Below are 18082 nucleotides of genomic sequence, written 5' to 3' on the forward strand. Positions count from 1 at the left end.
TGGGAGTATGTGCATGTTTTCTAAAATATATGCCATCTTGCCTTTTGAGAAAAAATGGGGGATCAGAGTTAGGAAAGACTGTCACTAGAAACCAAGGTCAGAACCATCCATACCATATGAAAGGAAGCCTGGGACAAAAGTCAGCTCATTTGAAATGTGGGGGAGAGACGTATAGATACCATAGCTAGAAAGGCAGAAAAAATGAGGCTCAATTAAGTCTCGCCTGAAATCTCACTAGAACAAAAATGAGTAAATCGAGGCTATCCTACCATCCACCTATAATAACTGACGAGAAAAGATAACATAGCTGGGAAGGGAGGGAGAGGCGTCAGAAGAAAGGAAGACTTAACATGAGACACATTGTCTCAATGAAGAAAGCCACCACTGTTAGTTTGCAAAAGCTGAGCAGAACTTTCTGGGAAGGACAATGTTGCAACGAAGGGGGGGGGCGCAGTTGGAAGAGTGAACACCACGAGCTACTGTTCCGTCTGAAAGAGCCGAGCCGAGCTCTTAACGATGTGACATTCTGAATGTCATTACTTCACATGGTCACCACACAACACAGAAATAGCATCTTCGGATTTTCCCTCCCCTCTCTTAATTTGCTGATTGATTCCGCTGCAGAATATATAATACGGAATGTCTCCCTGGCACAGGCAAAATATCGTTCATTGCAAAAGGGCGAGGAGACGCGGCAGTCCCAACATCCAGACTGGATCCCGACCGATCCCCGACTGCCTGCGTCACCGCGTTGTTCTCCAACACCCTTCGGTCCCTCCTCTAGAATCGGCCAACCCCGTGCGTGGCATGTGAAGAGCGCCCCTGGACGACTCCAGGGCACCGGGGAAACGACGACCCTCGGTGCGCCGCGCAGGCTGGGGCGCAGGGCGGGCGTCCGATTTCAACTCTGCCAACGCCTAGAGCGGGGGTGGGTGGGCGGACAAGTGTCGCGGTTCTGCACTGAAACCGGACGGGGGCACATCGCGCGGCCACCGTCCTGTCCGTCCATCTCGGCAGAGCAGATCCTCGCCCCCCTGGGGATCCTTGTCTGGTGACGGGCGAAGGGGCGGCCCGCCCACTTGTTCGAAGAAGCTCGCCGCGGCCAAGCCGTCGCCAGCCCCAATCACAGCCCGGCTCGCCTCCGGCAAGCGAAGAGCGCGCCCCCCCCGCTCGGCGCGCGGGGCCCTCGAGGACTTCCGCTCTTCCGCTTCCGGCGACCCTTTTTTCCCCGCCCACTCCCTGCCGGGGGAAGAGGGACGTCGTTGCGCGACTGCGCTCTGGAGAGGCCGATCGGGGGGACTTGCGGGATCCTGGGAGTGGGGAAGAAAGGAGGGCCGACTTCCCGGGGCGCCCGAAAGAACCACCTGCGGGTCGAGCTTTTAGAGGCCTGGGCCTCCGCACGGATCCCGGTAGGGTCTCTGGGGAGGCCTGGGCGCTGAGAAAGCGGGGCTGGGCCTTCCCGGGCGCTGCCTTCGCCGCGTCCATGGTTTCCATGGATACGAAAGGAGCCGTTGGAGCTGCGGGGTGTGCGAATCAGCTTCTTCTTCAGCACAAGGCTGAAGAGGGTTTCTGATACCTACGTATTTGAATCGCAGGGCTTCCCTCTCCCTCAGGTTTTTCTCAGGTCTCTTTTATTGCGGGGTTTCGGTGCCTCGTGACACCTTTTTTGTGTTGGAAGTCTGACTGATGTAGTTGCCCTTTTCTCCACAACAGGTATGCATTAATGGTGACGTTGTGGTGGTTAAATCCCCTCAACGTTGGCGCTAAAAATGTATGATTTCCAAAAGGCCCTGTCATTAACAGCCCTGATCACTTATTGCAAACCAAATGCCCTGGCTTCCTTTATTGAGTCAATCAGCCTACTTCTTAGGTCATTCTCTTTTCCTACTGCCTTCAATTTTTCTAGCACTATTGTCATTTCCAGTAAGTCTTCTCATGGCATGTTTAAGGTACAATAGCCTGGGTTTGGTTATTTTAGCTGGGGAAACTGCAGCTAAATGGGGGAACTAGAACTGCTGATTTTCTGCCTTGTCTGCCATTGTATCAAAGCAGGGGCTAGGAGGAATGAAGGTCACTTACAGAAAATGAAAAGTGGCTACTGCAAATTAATCTATATTCAGGCCTTTATCCTGGTTTCATTTTAACATGGCCAGAAAATAAGCTGCCTCCCCACCCTATATACACACACAAAGCACATATATCACAAACTAATTCCTCCAGTTCATAGGCAACAGTTCTGTAAAATACAAAATGGGAACATGTTGTTAATACTATCATACCCTCAAGTCATATTTTTTTCTTTATATGAAAAATTGTTCATTTTTTGAAAAGGTCTGAGAATCTTGTGTCCAGGTTTAACTTTTTAAAGCTTCTGATTAATGTATGATTTGGCCCTGGTGTGTATGTTTTCACAGAAATGGTTCTGCTCCATGTGAAGCACGGTGATGAGAGCCAATTTCTGCTGGAGACAACGGTCAACATTTCCATTGAAGATTTAACACAGGAAGTGACCAAGATTTACAATGGAAGGCTCAAAGTTCAGCGTCTTTGTGCAGGTGCCAATATGTATTTATTTAACTGATTACTTAGTTTATATGACAGTCTTCTCTCCAAAAAGATCCAGAATGTCACACAGTACAAAAACAATAAAATACACCATATAAATGATGAAATGCAATCAAACCTAGCAGTAACCTAAACATTTAACATAGAAAAATGTATGTCACATAAGTAGTGAAATAACAACTCCTAGTCTCTGAAATTGCTGAAACAACTGTAACTTACATTGCCTCCTGAATTCCTGCAGGAAGATAATTCCAGAGAATGGGGTAACAAAATGGAAGGATCTTTTTCAAATTCACTCAATCTGGGATGCTTTGGCAGTTGGCACCTTTAGAAGGGCAGTTCCAAGGGACCTTAATGTGCATGGTGGCTTGTATGAGTGGGGGTATCCAGTAAGTATACGGGTCCCAAGCCTAGGGTAAAGGTAATAACCAACACTTTGAATTGAACCTAAAAACCACTGGCAACCAATACAGCTGGCACAAAATAGGTGTTGCATGATCGTTATGGGAAAAACCTCTTAATAGTCTAGCTTTAGCTGCTTCATGTTGTACCATTTGCAACCCTGGAGTTGTCATCAAGGGTAGCCCCACCTAGAGTGAATTATATTAGTTTAATCTCACAGTTACAGTTGCATAGATCAACATGGCCACATTGGCTTTCTCCAAGTAAGGAGACAAGTTTCTTTCCCAGGGACAGATGATAAAATGCTGACCTGGCCATGGTTCCTTCCTATCTCTCTAACAGGAGTATTGGGTCTAATAAGATACCCAAAGTCTTTACCTGGTTTGCAGGGGATTTTTTTTTCTTCCAACAATCATTTAAAAAGTCACAGCTGGATTTGCCAATTGCCAAGTGACCAGCATCACCTTTATCTTATCTGTATTCAGCTTCAGTTTGTTGATCTTCAGACACTAAACAGCAGTGTCCAGGCAGTGACTAAGTACTGTCAAAGCTGCCTCTGGTTGCTTAGGTACAGTAAGATATAGTTGGGTGTCATCAACATATGGATGGCAGCCAACTCCCAAGTCACTGATGGTCTCAGTGATCTCATGTATATGTTGAAGAGTACTGGAGCTATAAGTGAGTCCTGTGGGACTCCACGAGACAATTCCCAGGGAGCTGATAGACCTCTGCAACTACTCTCTACTTCTTGCAGAGGACAGATTATTAAATCGAGGAGCTGGCTTCCTTTCTCTTGGTCAGAGGCACTGAGATTTGATCAGCCTTTTTCAGCCCCTCATTTTAGTAGCTTACAAGAGCATTCATTGCATCCCCATCCATGACTCTAAAATCATCCAAGGCTTCAGAGAAACCCATAGGATCCGTCATCTTATGGGTATGGACTATACTAATAATGTCCCCACCTTTACAGGTTTGAAGAATTATGTCCACTCAGGTCTCAGTGAGGAAGTGGTTAGACCATGGGAAAGGCTGAATTTTTAGTCCCCCACTAGAAAGCTGACCAGTGTAGAAAAATAGGCCTGGTGATATACATTTTTTTTCATGTGTGGGGTCCATCAAAGCCTGGGGACATACTGTCCATGTACAGTTCTGAGCTAAACCACTCGAGGGAGACAAAGCAAGGATATTGAAGTCCCCAAGGACTGTAAATCTTAGATCCTCAACACCAGGTCCAAGATCACCTCAGTGAGCTCATCCGGGGCATCATCTGGTAAATTAGCTGGATGTTGAACCATTAGGAGATCACTGGACTCAAACACATAAAATCAGTGTTGGCCACTGTCTGTACTGGGATCCTTCAAAAGGGAAAGTACTCCAAATTACCACAGCAACCCCACTCCCAGCTTTTTAGATAAACTTCAAGAAGGGCTATATACCTGGCTGGAAACAACTGAACTAAGGTATCATGGTCTTAATCAGCCAGCCAGATTTAAGTCCCACATGCCAGTTCAATCTGTTCATCTTGTAACAAAATCATGGATAAGGTAGGTCTTGTTTTACATTGACATTGCACAGTATAAAAGTTCAGAGATAGAGAAGTCATTTCACTCTACATACTTCTGGATGTGATGGTTAGATTGGCCCTGAAGCTTCTGTCTTTAAACCTATGTTTGTCGAGACATTTTCCTACCACGCCATTTACCAAATTAATGTTCCTTTCCATCCCCATTCCCTTCTTGAAGAAATTTAAGTATTTCTGCCTTAATACATTATCCTTTGGCATAGAGGTGGTGCTGAAGGAGACTTTTGAGAGTCTCCTGGACTGCAAAGAGAACAAACCTATTCTTTTTGAAGGAAATCGACTCTGAGTGCTCACTGGAAGGACAGATCCTGAAGCTGAAGCTCCAATACTTTGGTCATCTCATGAGAAAAGAAGACTCCCTGGAAAAGCCCCTGGTGTTAGGAAAGTGTGAAGGCAAGAGGAGAAGGGGTTGACAGAGGATGAGATGGTTGGACAGTGTCACCAAAGCTACCGACATGAATTTGACCCAACTCCGGGAGGCAGTGGAAGGTGGGAGGGCCTGGCGTGCTCTGGTCCATGGGGTCACGAAGAGTCGGACACAACGACTAAACAACAACCACTTTTTATGCTAATAAGTGATAACCTTTTCAGTCATCTTAAGGCTAAGTCATATGAACTACCAATGTTGTGCATTTTTGGGGGTGTATGTGGACCAATTCCTAGCATTCTCCAAGAATTCCTGAGTCAAATTTTGCAAGTTACTGCCTACAGACACCTGCTTTCACTCAGATGGAACAGAGCCTGTCCTCTAGGCTATCTGACACCTGTAGTGAAACTGCCCCAGTGCTTCCTTCGAGGCCTAGGTTTTTGCGGGAGGTGTAGTCTTGCTGCCCATTAAGCTTTATAGAGGGCACCCTCAAAGAACTAGTGCTTCCACAAAGACTTAAGCCTCCCAGGAAGCACTGAGCTAGTCTCTCTTTTTTTGTAGAGATAGGCCCTGTTCCAGCTTGGTGAAATATAGGTGTGTGCCTGTGGGTCAGAACCCTCAAACAGTTGCCTGAGGAATTCTTGGCGTATTCTTGTAGTTGGGGTCCAGGGAAGAAATAGCACACCGCCATGAGCCACTACACTACACTCGTGCATCTTTGGTAAGGATTTGGAATGCTGGAGACAACTTTTGTTGTTTTGATTCTACCTGTCAGTTTTAGCCTGTGCCTGTGAATCCTTTTCCTCTCTGGTTTAGAGAAGGGGAGGCCTGGGAGAAAAATAAAGAAAATTTGAGGAGAAATATTTTTCTGTTTTTTTTTTCCAAAGCTGTTTTTTGTTTTTGCTTTTCTGGGAAAATTGAAAAAAAATATTGAGTGTGGTATATGTTCTTTTACAATGATAAATAACATGTCTATGATGTTATTCAAGTTATGTAACATGAAGAACCTAATGAGAAACTTCTCGGACTTTATGTCTTTAAGATCTCTCTGGATAAGTACAATTTCTGAAAATTTTCATTTTTTTCTAGAAAAAAATGGGAGGAAATGGAAATTTTCAGAAATTTTACATTTTTACTCTGGTCTAGTAATGGCAGTGTAACAATTTGTATGCCTGGTGGCATGCAGGAATTACGTACAGTATACTAAAAGATTATGTTTTTAGTAGTCTTTCATTGTGACAATCTTAATAATGGAAACATTTTAACTATGTTTGCCTATTTTATGTAAGATGCAGATATGGTATTATAATATGCTATTATATGTGTGTATTGATATAAAATGTGCTTATGTCCTGTTCTGATGTTCTGATAGTACTTATGGGTTATGTTTCTGTTTTACAGAACTCTAAAAACTACTGAAAACCTGTACTGAATAGGCTCTTTAAAAGCATTAGACTTATTCTCTTATTCCTTCCTCTAATTGTTTTAAAGAGATAGAGACACTAGCAGAACATGGTATCTTCCTGCCACCTAACATGCAAGGTTTGACAGATGAGCAGATTGAAGAGCTGAAACTGAAGGATGAATGGGCAGAAAGATGTATTCCCAGCGGTGGAAGTGTCTTTAAAAAAGATGAAATAGGACGACGAAATGGCCATGGTAAATAAACATAGTTTAAGCTTCCATATGCTTCCATACATAAATTGTACAATATTATATACGAAAACTGTTCGGCAGTTAGATGAGCACATTCTAGGAGTATGTCTTTTGTTTTATTTTACCCCATATGAGCTCATATCAACAGCACAATATTTGCCACCTATGATTTTGAGAGCTATTCTTCAAGTGTCCCACTGGGTTCCTAATGCATCTTTGTGACTGGAGATGGCATACCTGAAAGTTGAAACTAGGGTTTGGCTAGCTATTTTCAGTTTTTGGCTAAAATTAATCTTTTTCCCGAGAGGCCTAACCTCTTCAATATTATTATATAACTATTAGTCAGACTGAAAGAAAGCTCTGTCTATCAGACTTAAAAGATACAGCTTCTCTGAAGAATGCCTTATTCACATGGGATAGGCTGCAGCTGAGTCCTTAGAAAAGGTATTGTTGAGGTTTAGAGGCAGCAGGGTTTAGGTGCAACCTCCAACAATATATTAATTGATTCTGCATTGTTGCCTTTCAAGCCAGCTAATTATTTCTATTTACTTTTGATACAAAAACGGCATAGAGCTTTTACCTTTGCCCAACTAAATGCTTTGTCATCAGCAGTACAAGAGGGGAAGTTTTAAAAACTGCCACACTCTCAACACAAATGCCCTTGTAATTCTAGTGGAACAGAAAGAATAACTCATGTTATTGCTCCTTCTAACTTGGAATTCAGGAAGTTTTTATTAAACCTTGTATAAAGTTACACCATGGATGATCAGAAGCGTATTATATCGTTTTATTGTTGTCAGGGCAAAACATAGGCATCCTATCAGGACCAAAATCAAGTACATTGTTTAATGTAGCAAAATTTTGCATGGCTGCAATTAAAATTGATGAAGGAAAGGTCTCAGTAAATTTTTAGCAAGCTTTTAGTTATAGTAATGGCAAGATTTTAGGTATATGTATATATGTTTATGCCTATTGAATTTTGTATATTTTATGTATATGTACTTTGGACATTGGTCATTGACTGTAATAAAGCACAGTATCTGTCTGTCTGTCTGTCTGTTTATCTGTCTGTCCGTCTAGCTATCTGTCTGTCTATCTATGATAGAAGGCAGAAGTGAGGTGCAAGGCATAATCATTTTGTTGTTCACAGTGGGTTTTGGAAGAGCATTATATCACAGGCCTTGTGCTGTAAAAGAATGTACAGCCAGCAAATCAGATTCCTGAAATGGAGCAGCAGTATGAGGATAAACTAGCTAGCACCAGTTTAGACTGACTGGTTTTGCAAAAGCTGCAGAATTTATGGTTTGGATTCACAGGTGCCCTGTGTATATGAAAATAAATTTTTGTTCTTTAATATGCTCTTCTAAGAATTTTCCTCTCCCAAACCATATTCCATGTTATTCCAGAGATCCTACAACCATCATAAGCATGTTTGAGGGGGTATGGGGAGTTGTAGTGAGGAGATGGGATAAGAAAGCTTTGTTTTAAGAATCAAATTCTGCTGAAACTTCCTTGTAAGAAAGCTTAGTTGTATAGGCCAAGTCTTACTGACACTCTCCATGGTTCTAGACTTGTCTGCACTATTTATAAATTGTGTTATTTTCTTCTGATAAATATGTGGAATGTAACATATGAGTAGAGTAAGCAATGCAATAGAAGTATGTGGTATGGTTGTAAAATACATTAAAAAATTACTACCTCTTGGTTGGTGCCAGCAACATGTTGCCTGAAATCCAGTAGTGTAACATACGCCATGTAAGACTGAGGACACGTTTGTTTGTTTGTTTGAAATAACAAATTTGACATTCCTCCCCAAGAGTCCGAAATTTCCCTTGGGATCCCTTTCATCATGGGAAAGCTGTTGGCAGTTGCAAAACAAGGGGAAATTGCTAAGTTTTTATGCATGCAGGAGATTGTGTCATTGAGAAAACAAAAGTCATCAAAATGGCACTGAATTTTGCATGAAGAAGTAGTGCATTGAAAATGTAACTTAGGGAAATTCATCCTTGATGGGGAAGAGTACCTAGTTTCAAAATTTAGCTGAATAAGTATCTTTTCCCCACAAAAATGTTACCTGAAATGCCCATTGGTGTACCATGCAATTTGTGTTTCAATTGCATTTACTGTATCAGATTTGTTTACTTCAGTTGTAAAATAAGATACAATGTAGTCATAGCAGTGATATACAGTCATACAAGAAATTCAAGTATCAGACAACTAATAGACAAATAGTAAGCTAGTAACAACCTTGGTCAAAAAAATAGAGATGCAACGACCTCAGTTCATTCCCTTTGAAAAGTAACCACTGTGAAAAGGAACAATTTGCTCCTTTCAAAATGGGTCAGAACATATACTGTATTTCCAAAGAGAAAGTAGTTATTTGCATATCTAACTCATGAGATACTGAAAATCATGTATTGTATGAAGAGGAACCATACCTCCTGTATCTATCTATCCAACCTTTTAATCTATTGAACCTGTGCATCAGTTTCTCCATGAGGGCTAGTTGCTATAGTCTACTATGTCACATAACAATGTGAAGTGTGCCTAACAGTGTATGCAATCTCCAGCCTTACAGTGGCAAGTGAAAGAATTATTAGTATAAAAATATCTAACAGAAACATCAGTAAAAGAGCTCCACAGCTCTGTCTTTTCTGATTTGTGATATCTGCTATAGTGTTGATCATATCATCCCAATGGCTGGCTACTTTGAGATACTGTAATGTAGCTGCCATGTATCTGTTACTGAATGTGATTTTTGAGCCCTGGCTTTTTGATAAGAGGCATTTCTAATGCCACCTTTTTAAATTTAAAATCGCTGTATTCTTAAATAAGCCTGCATATTATTCTGTCTTGTGATACTAAATGTGAATTCTTTATTTTAAGCTCCAAATGAAAAAATGAAGCAGGTTTTAACAACAACAGTAGAAGAAGCTAAGGCACTAATATCTAAGGTAAGATGTTCATATTGTTGATAAGAAATGTGAGGCATCTGATTTATTATGTAAGCACTATTTTATAGGAAAAAAACTGTTCAAAGGAAGTGTCTGAAAGCATGATTTTAAGATTTTCTTTGTCAATAGTCAGCAGAGGGGAAACAATTGTAGTGTAACATTGTTGATGATCCTAGGATATCCCCTTATTGGCTTATTTGATGTTAGTTTGTTGGTTAATCATCACCACCTTAGAACTGTAGAGCTGGAAGGGACCCTATGATTCATTGAATCCAGCTCCTGTCAAGGAAGCATAGTGGGGAATTGAACTCTCAACCTTTGGTTCCACAAAGATACCTAAACCACTAAGCTAACCAGCAGTTCTGTAGAAGTGTCATTAAAATCCAGCACATTCATAGACTATTTGGTCTTCCTTATGACAATCTGCTCTGCTTATTTTATGTTTCTCTTAAATAGCTGTGTAGAGAAAATCAGTTTGTAGATGCTATAGCTCTGGAATATGTTTTATTTCTAGCTAGATCTCATCTTGTAACTTGGAAATAACTTATTGTTTGAGTAGCAAAATTAATAATAGGAAAATCATAATTTTTTTGTTTCCAGTTTCTTAAGACCAAATGACAAGTCACACAAATGATCTCAGACTGCTGAATTCAATCAAATGTAGCCTTGGGGGCTGTCACTTTCTTTTTATAGAAAGGATGTTCAATCTTACTTTTTTCCTTCCAACATTTTTCTCAATCAAAATGGCCCCTGAGCTGTAGAAGAAGGTGAAATATCAGTCTCGTCCTCTAGGAGTCTCTCTTCCCCAAGCTTCCTATTCATATTTGTGCAAGATTTCTTTTTCTTTTTTTTCTTTTTTTTACTGTGAAGCGTATTAAAATATAAAATGTAAATCTGTAACTGTTATCATTTTTCCCATAATAATCAGCAGACTGTCTTCAGTAGGTTGGGCTGTTAGCATGTGTTGAAATGGGGAGGAATGTTTGTTGTTTTATTGCTGTGGAAAACCTTCTAAAAAAAGTGACCCACATCCCGTTTTGCACTGACTACAAACCTGAGAATTATCCATGTGCTTCAGTTTTTAAAAACAGTTTGTAAAGAGAGATTTAATTTCTGCTTTAGCCAGCCAAATTTTATGTACTCTGTGTGTAATAAAGCAACATTTACATGCCAGTCACTAATGCTGGTTGGTGGGAGAGGAAACTACCGTGTTTCCCCAAAAATAAGACAGGCTATTATATTAATTTTTGGTCCAAAAAACGCATTAGGCTTACTTTCAGGGGATGGTGTTTTTTTTATGTACAACAATCTACATTTATGCAAATACAGCCATGTAATCTTCTAGTTGCTGCACGATGGTGGAAGGCGGGGTTTCACTTAACTGGGGCTTATTTTGGGGATAGGGCATATTATGAGCGTCCTAAAAAATCACACCAGCGCTTATTTTCAGGTTAGGTCTTATTTTCGGGGAAACAGGGTAAACATGGCATTCATTCTTATTTGGTTTTAGATGTCATGCTGAGTTTAGTTATGTGCTAAACAGAAAATTAATTTTTTTTCCTGTGTCGTGCTAATTTTAGTGGCTTCTATCTGTATTGCAGAAACAGGCTCAAGCCAATGTGTGTGTTAATATGAACATGGTCAAAGATGCCCTGGACCAACTCCGAGGAGCTGTAATGATTGTTTATCCCATGGGACTTCCTCCCTATGACCCAATTAGAATGGAATTTGAAGATAAAGAAGATCTATCAGGAACTCAGGTAATAATTTACTTTGGTTACATTATTTCTAGTTTCTAGTCCTGGAATGAAAGACCAAGACTTTTGCAGAGTTATTCACCTGTTTGTTTATTTAGAGTAAAGTATGTACTGCTTCATACCAAGGCTGTGGGTGGCGTGTACAACTATCTACGTTTTTCATTCAAAAATGTAAAAATTTCTCCTTATGCTGATATTCTTTGGAGAGGAAATGAGAGCGTCTCCAAACAGCATTATTATTTTGGTTGTCAGCTAGCATCAGAGTGTCTTTTCCCTTGCCTCTACACTACTCAGAGAAATTGACTGTTTCTGCAGTTTGGATCCTATTGATTTCAGATTTGTAAAAAATGTATGAAGTAATAAGCATTGTTAAAAATTATGAATTCCCCTTACTTTTCTGTTTTGTGCATTTTGAGATAGTTGCCAATATTTTGTTGGGCACCTTGTTATAGAAAACTTTCAACATATTATTATTATTTTATTTATTTATTTTATTTATATCCTGCCTATCTAGTCAGCTCAGGACCACTCTAGGTGGCTAACAAACAAAGAATAATAAAAGTAAACATATATAAAAGGTCAGTCACCATCGGACCACTCTCGCTCCCATTAGTGGAAAAAACCAAGTCAAGTGTGTGGCCGCCCACGTGGGTGGGGCCGATGACATGTTGGGACATGTTCAAGAAGGCCATGGTCTCCAAGAACTCAAGAGCTGGTCCGGAAGTCTCTGCCCCCGCATGCACGTTGAAATCCCCCAAAACCAAAAGCTTCGGGGAACCCGACAGTGCTGCGGAGACAAAGTCCACCAGCTCCGGTAGGGAAATGGCTGGGTCGCGGGGAGCACGGTAGCCCAGCAAGATCCCAATATCATCCCTGGCCCCAATCGACACGTGGAGGGCCTCAAGACCCGGCTTTACCACTGAGGAGCGCCTAGCAACCTCCAAGCTGGATTTGTGGATGATGGCTACTCCCCCCCCCCCGATCCTCCAGTCTACCCTGGTGTTGGACAGCATAACCGGGAGGACAGATGAGTGCTGGGGGGGACCCACCTCTCCGCCAATCCATGTTTCGGTTATGCAAGCCAGGTCTGCATCCTGCTCCAAGATGAGGTCATGAATTACTTGGGTCTTATTGGATACAGACCTGGCATTCAACAACACCAGGCATAGAGTGGAGGGCTGACTGGTCTGCCTACCTTGATTCTGGGAGTTGGTCACCGTCTCAGAACAATGCACAGCTTTTAAGCATCTGTCCATCGCTATAATGTTACTTGTGCAAGTATTAACCATGCACAAGCAGTGAATTTTTTGCAGAAACGCTTCCCTTGATTTGTAGGACAGCAGCGTTTACATAAGCAGCACAGTCTCCTATGGTGGAAACTCAACAGGATTGTGAAGAGGACAGTGGCCTGGGCACCCTTGTCAGGAGAAGGCTGTTGTGCTTCATCCTAGGGCCTGAAGCACCTGCCCAGCCAGCATAAGAGCCCACCAAAAGATCTGAAGGGCTGGCAAATAGAAGAAAGACGGTGCGCCCAAATGGAAGTTCTGTCCATGGAGACTGTAGCAGAGACCCCAGGGGGAGAGGAAGGAAGTTTTTTTTTCCCCTGGCACCTGGGGGAATATTAAAACCACCTTGCCAAGGGTAGAGGAAAAGTCCTTGAGGGAGAAAACCCAGCAGGAGGCAGGCTGCCAAATGGTTGGAGGTTGGAGAGTTATCACAGACCTGTTGAATGGAGGAGTCCCTGGAGGAATCAGATTACATCTTTAAGGAAGATCCTTGAACCGGGGTTTGGGGGCACCTACAGGTCCCTAAAGGAGAGGGGGAGAAGCACCATAACCCTTGGCCTCCACCCTGACCATCCTACAGAAAGTTTTGGACACTTGGAAAATGGGAGGAGGATGGAGACTCAGCCCATGGAGCCGGTGACCACCCAGATCTGATGCTGGTGGAGACAAATCAGTGATAGTGCCAACACTGAAACAAGAAGGAGGAAATCAGGGGATCCAAGGATCTCTAGGGAGAGAACCCTTAAGCATGTGCCCTCATTACAGATGTACCGACCCTCACTCTTAAGACATTCTGGTATGTACAGAATCCCTGGGTCAGAGTAAGAAGGGATGGACAGTCATTCTCCCCAATGAAAAGAACCAAGGTAACTGAGGAGAACATATTCTTCCTGGGGAAGGGAACCAGGAGGCTAAAGACTTTTGAGTTGGACATTGGGCTAGTGAACCTAACTGGTTCTGAGGACTCGTATGTTTGTTGAAGGACAGTTGATTGTTACGCCTCACCTAGTTTCAATAAACCCTATTTGAACTCTCTTGTCTTCTGTGGATCAGAGAGGGAGGAAGGATGCCCTGCTGAACAAGCTAGGGCTAGCAGGGCTCATAAGGTCACATCAGTATATTTATTTTTTAAGATCAGTTTTCAAAAAAAGATAAAAGAAAAATGCTGAAGTGTGAATTGAATAAATTGCTGCTGCTTTATACAGAATAACTTCATTGGTGAGTTCACTGGAATTAACTTCCCAGCCTGGTGGAAGTCAAGTACTCTTAGTGTATTGTAATTGTCATCTTACATCATATCTCATAAAGAAAGTTTAATATCACAAGCAATAGTAAAGTTATGACTGAAGCTAAATGTTTTAGCTCACACTATACTTCTGAAAGAGAAAAAACTGAGGCTACTGTCTTCCCACACACTCGAACATGCACAGGCTCTTTCTGAAGTGTGTGTACAGCAGGGCACTGAATATGGATTGTGCATCTCTTTTGCTGCTGAAAGGAAGCAAACAAGCTTCCTGCACAGCAGGGTTTCTCCTGCCATTCTGTTAGAATGTATTGAAGTATTTGGCAGTCAGAAATATGTACGTAGTCCTATCAGATAATTGTTTGTTACTCCTTGAAAGGAAACTTTATTAAAGCTCTGACTGGTGTACTTGTTGGAAACCCTCTACATTGGCTTCATCTCTCATAGGGTGCACTTGAGGTTATTGAGGAACCAGAGGCACAGCTGTGGTGGGCAGCAAAGGAGTTGAAAAGAACAAACCAGCTTTCTGATTATGTGGGAAAAAATGAGAAAACCAAAATTATTGTCAAGATACAAAAAGTAAGTACAACTCCTAGTCTTTTAGCATGTGGAGTACTGTTTTATGGAGAGGCAGGGCTTGTGTATTACACAGGCACAAAGATTTTCATCAGACAGAGACAGGTTACACTCACCTATGACACTGGTTCGTAACCTTGGGTTACTCAGGAGTTTTGGACTGCAACTCCCAGAAGACTTCACCACCAGCTGTCCTGACTGGGGTTTCTGGGAGTTACAGTTCAAAAGCATCCGAGTAACAAAGGTTAAGAACCACTGACCTATGAGATCCTTTCCCATTAACTTTGATCATTCACATATTAGTGTATGAACTGTCCCTTCCAAGATACAGTTCTCTGTGCCACTCATTTCAAAGGAAGATTGGTCCAGTCTGTTTAACAGATGTTTTTTTTAAAAATTCACCTTTGAACAACTCGGAAGCTAAAAGTACCCCTGAAAGCCTGGAATGTGCTCCCCTCCCCCACCTGAGTGGCAGGTGGTGTAGAAGCAGCAATAACATTTTTCCATGGCACACCTAGGAAGTTAGAGATTATCTTCACCATTACCATCACCCCTTTCATCTTCAAAGCATGTTCCATCTGAACTACCTTAAGCAGAATTTTTGGGATGGGGCAAGGTTAAGGTTTGTTCTTCTCCCACACACTGGCTGAAATCCAGTACATTCTGGCATAACAAAAAAATTACACCAGCAGAAGCATGCAGGCATTACACCAAGGCAACCAGCATTATGCAATAAGATTGCACAATAAATTGTGTGAGCCGCATTTCATCTGTTGCAATGTGGGAGAGCTTTCTTAATAGCACTTCTCCCCTGCCCCACCTCTCTCCAACTCTGCCACAGCTTTGTATTGTGCGTGCAGAGCTGAGCAACAGGATTTCAGCCACAGTTCATATGCATGCATTTGCAGTCCCCAGTTCATGTCAGATGCAACCCTTGGGGCTATAAGGGTTGTGCACCCTTGGATCAGAGCATGACAGAATGCTGGGAATTTTGATGCCCTGCTTCTTATAATGTTATTCCATTGTTAGGATAATGACATAATAAAGTGTGTTAATTATTTCTGTTTTCCCAGAAAGGACAGGGAGCCCCAGCTCGTGAACCTATCATAAATAGTGAAGAGCATAAACAAATGATTCTTTTTTATCACAAGAGACAAGAGGAACTCAAGGTATAAAATCTTGCTATAATTATTTCTGTTGTGAAAAATAGCATAGATGAGTATTTCTGCCATTCTTAACGCTGTCTTTTGCTATTTTCTTCCAGAAATTAGAAGAAAATGATGATGATTCATTTTTAGATTCTGAATGGGCTGACAGTCATGCCTTGAAAAGACACTTCCATGGTGTAAAAGATATTAAATGGGGACCAAGATGAAATTATTTAAGATGGATTTCTTTTTCTTTTTGCAACACATACTGATTGAACACATTACTGGCCATTATCATTTGTGTGAAATACTGAAGTCTAGTTGTATGTATATCTCTATTTTCATGTTTGATTTCAAAATATCTCATCCTGATGTGAACATTTTTTTAAATAAAAAAAGGTTTGTGATATATTTTGCAGATCTCCTTTAATAGACTACCAGATCAAATGTCTGTCGCTTAAACTATCTGACTAGCTTCTATTAAGCTGTTAAATTGATTATTCTCACTACCAAATTGTCGTTCTCGTGCCCTTTTTCAACTGTAAGCAAACTATTCAAAGCAATGTAACCTATTTTGAAAGGCAACCCTTCTTCAGTGGATAGACCTGATTGTAATTGGGAGATTCAGAAATTACTGGAGAATGCATTAAATACTATTGTTCAACTGTAGCTACTTGCAGTGATTGAGCAAACAATGATTATGCATCTTTCTGTCTCATGGTAGATCCATCTATACATGTTTTTCAAAGAGAAAGAGAGAGAGAGCCCTTGTTCGCTCATGCGCACGAGCGCGGGAGGTGCCCCGCCTTCCCCATCCAGTCCAGGGACCGAAAAAGGTTGGGGACCACTGTTATAGAGGAATTAATTTACTAAATCCCCATTCATTCAATGGCCTTCTCTAGTACCATTTGCTATGCTAAACAACAGGATTTTGGTCAGTCTTGCAGGGAAAGGGAAGCAAGGCAGCTCTTATTGTTTGGCAATTTGTGCCACAGACTTGTTCTCCAAATGGCTGCATCTAACCTACCTTGCAGTATTGTTTTGAGGAAGTAAGGAATGGCATCTGAAGTCCATAATAAATAGCTTCTTTCTTGTAGACTTAAGAAAAACAGAATGTTAGTTGATATTTTAGAAAGTACTTTGAGTTCCCTAAATTTAGAGGGAATTTGTTGTTTTAAATGACATCATATCTCAAAAAGGCTACATCAGGAAATGCCTGTATTGTCTACATGAAATTCCTCAAGGGAATCTGGTCTCGTGGTAATGAAGTGATTTGTTTCTGCTGTTGTAAATGGCAAAAATGGAAACTGTCAAGATTGGTATCTTCAGTAAGATACTTCCCAGAAGGTTTTGATCAATCTTAAAATGCCTGTAAATATTTTTTTTAAACTATATTATAAACATTTTTATTTTAAATTATAACTTTTGACTTGCTCTGTTGATTTAGAGGAATAAATAGAAAAAAATGTAATGTTGGTTTGAAATTAACTGTAATGGTTCCAAAGTGTCCCAAAAAGGGAACAGTGAAGTACAGAGAAAAATAGCTTTGGTGATGTGCTTTTCTTCATTTGGTCTGCTATCAGAAACAAGTGTTGCAGCTACTATATCTGCTTTTGATTAGTTGTCACTGTTTTTATCCTAACTCTTTTCTTGAAAACCTGTGACGAGATTCCAGTTTCTCTGAGCCCCCCCCCCCAGCTGTTAGTTCCTGTTAATAGTTACAACTTTTAAAACAGAAACAAACGGTAACTCTGTTACCATGTTGCCATGGACCAATATAGTTACTTTTTCTTTCTGTTTTAAAAGTTGTAACTATAATAGGAACCAATAGAGAGGGCTTGAAAAGTAACTGAAATTCATTACTTTTAATAAATAATCTCCAAGCTATTGCCCAACTGACAAGAGCCTTTTCGAATATTCTGACTTTCATTGGGAAGAATCTTTAAACATCATTTCTAATCCTTTATCACACTCAATGAAGGATTCATTCCTACATTAACCCACCAAGCTCTGGGTGTGGTAATAGTGTTTCTGACACAATTACCTACTGCAGCACGTCCTGCTCCCAGATAGACATGTCATTTAGAACAATTGACGTTTTGACAGAAGTTTTATTATTATTTTCTTTCTCAGAGGCCAGGTGCTCACCTTCTCCAACAGGAAAATATACATCATTAACAAACTGTTATTTAAGCTAGCCCATATTGTGTTACTACACTTGATCTTAGCCAAAAGGCTGACCGCCAAAGAATTGATGCTTTTGAATTGTGGTGCTGGAGGAGACTCTTGAATCCCCTGGACTGCAAGGCATCAAATTGATCATTTCTGAAGGAAATCAACCCTGAGTGCTCACTGGAAGGACAGATCCTGAAGCTGAGGCTCCAATACTTTGGCCATCTCATGAGAAGACTCCCTGGAAAAGACGCTGATGTTGGGAAAGTGTGAAGGGAAGAGGAGAAGGGGACGGCAGAAGATGAGATGGTTGGACAGTGTCATCGAAGCTACCAACATGAATTTAACCCAACTCCAGGAGGCAGTGGAAGACA

The 18082-nt window shown here is 41.3% G+C and overlaps 1 protein-coding gene across 2 annotated transcripts; it reads left to right on the top strand.

Annotated features, from left to right (window-relative positions):
- The first annotated feature begins 1236 nt into the window (after window positions 1-1236).
- Window positions 1237-16958, top strand: CFAP298 (cilia and flagella associated protein 298). Of its 2 annotated transcripts, none has more exons than XM_020796261.3 (8): window positions 1237-1409; window positions 2415-2555; window positions 6408-6575; window positions 9459-9526; window positions 11128-11286; window positions 14260-14391; window positions 15462-15557; window positions 15653-16958. In XM_020796261.3, exons 2-8 carry the CDS (start codon window positions 2417-2419, stop codon window positions 15761-15763), a joined length of 873 nt encoding a protein of 290 aa, XP_020651920.3. In that variant the 5' UTR covers window positions 1237-1409; window positions 2415-2416; the 3' UTR covers window positions 15764-16958. The 2 variants fall into 2 exon arrangements, with proteins under 2 accessions (XP_020651920.3, XP_020651921.3); XM_020796262.3 differs by having other exon boundaries at window positions 1402-1713.
- Window positions 16959-18082: the final 1124 nt, after the last annotated feature.

Source organism: Pogona vitticeps, chromosome 3 (assembly GCF_051106095.1).
Source record: "Pogona vitticeps strain Pit_001003342236 chromosome 3, PviZW2.1, whole genome shotgun sequence".
In the NCBI taxonomy this organism is placed as follows: Eukaryota; Metazoa; Chordata; class Lepidosauria; order Squamata; family Agamidae; genus Pogona; species Pogona vitticeps.

Coding starts and splice junctions, on each gene's coding strand:
- CFAP298 (XM_020796261.3), top strand. CDS start 2,417: ATGGTTCTGCTCCATGTGAAGCACGGTGATGAGAGCCAATTTCTGCTG. Junction 6,576..9,458: donor AGGACGACGAAATGGCCATG/GTAAATAAACAT, acceptor CTTTATTTTAAG/CTCCAAATGAAAAAATGAAG. Junction 15,558..15,652: donor AGAGACAAGAGGAACTCAAG/GTATAAAATCTT, acceptor ATTTTCTTCCAG/AAATTAGAAGAAAATGATGA.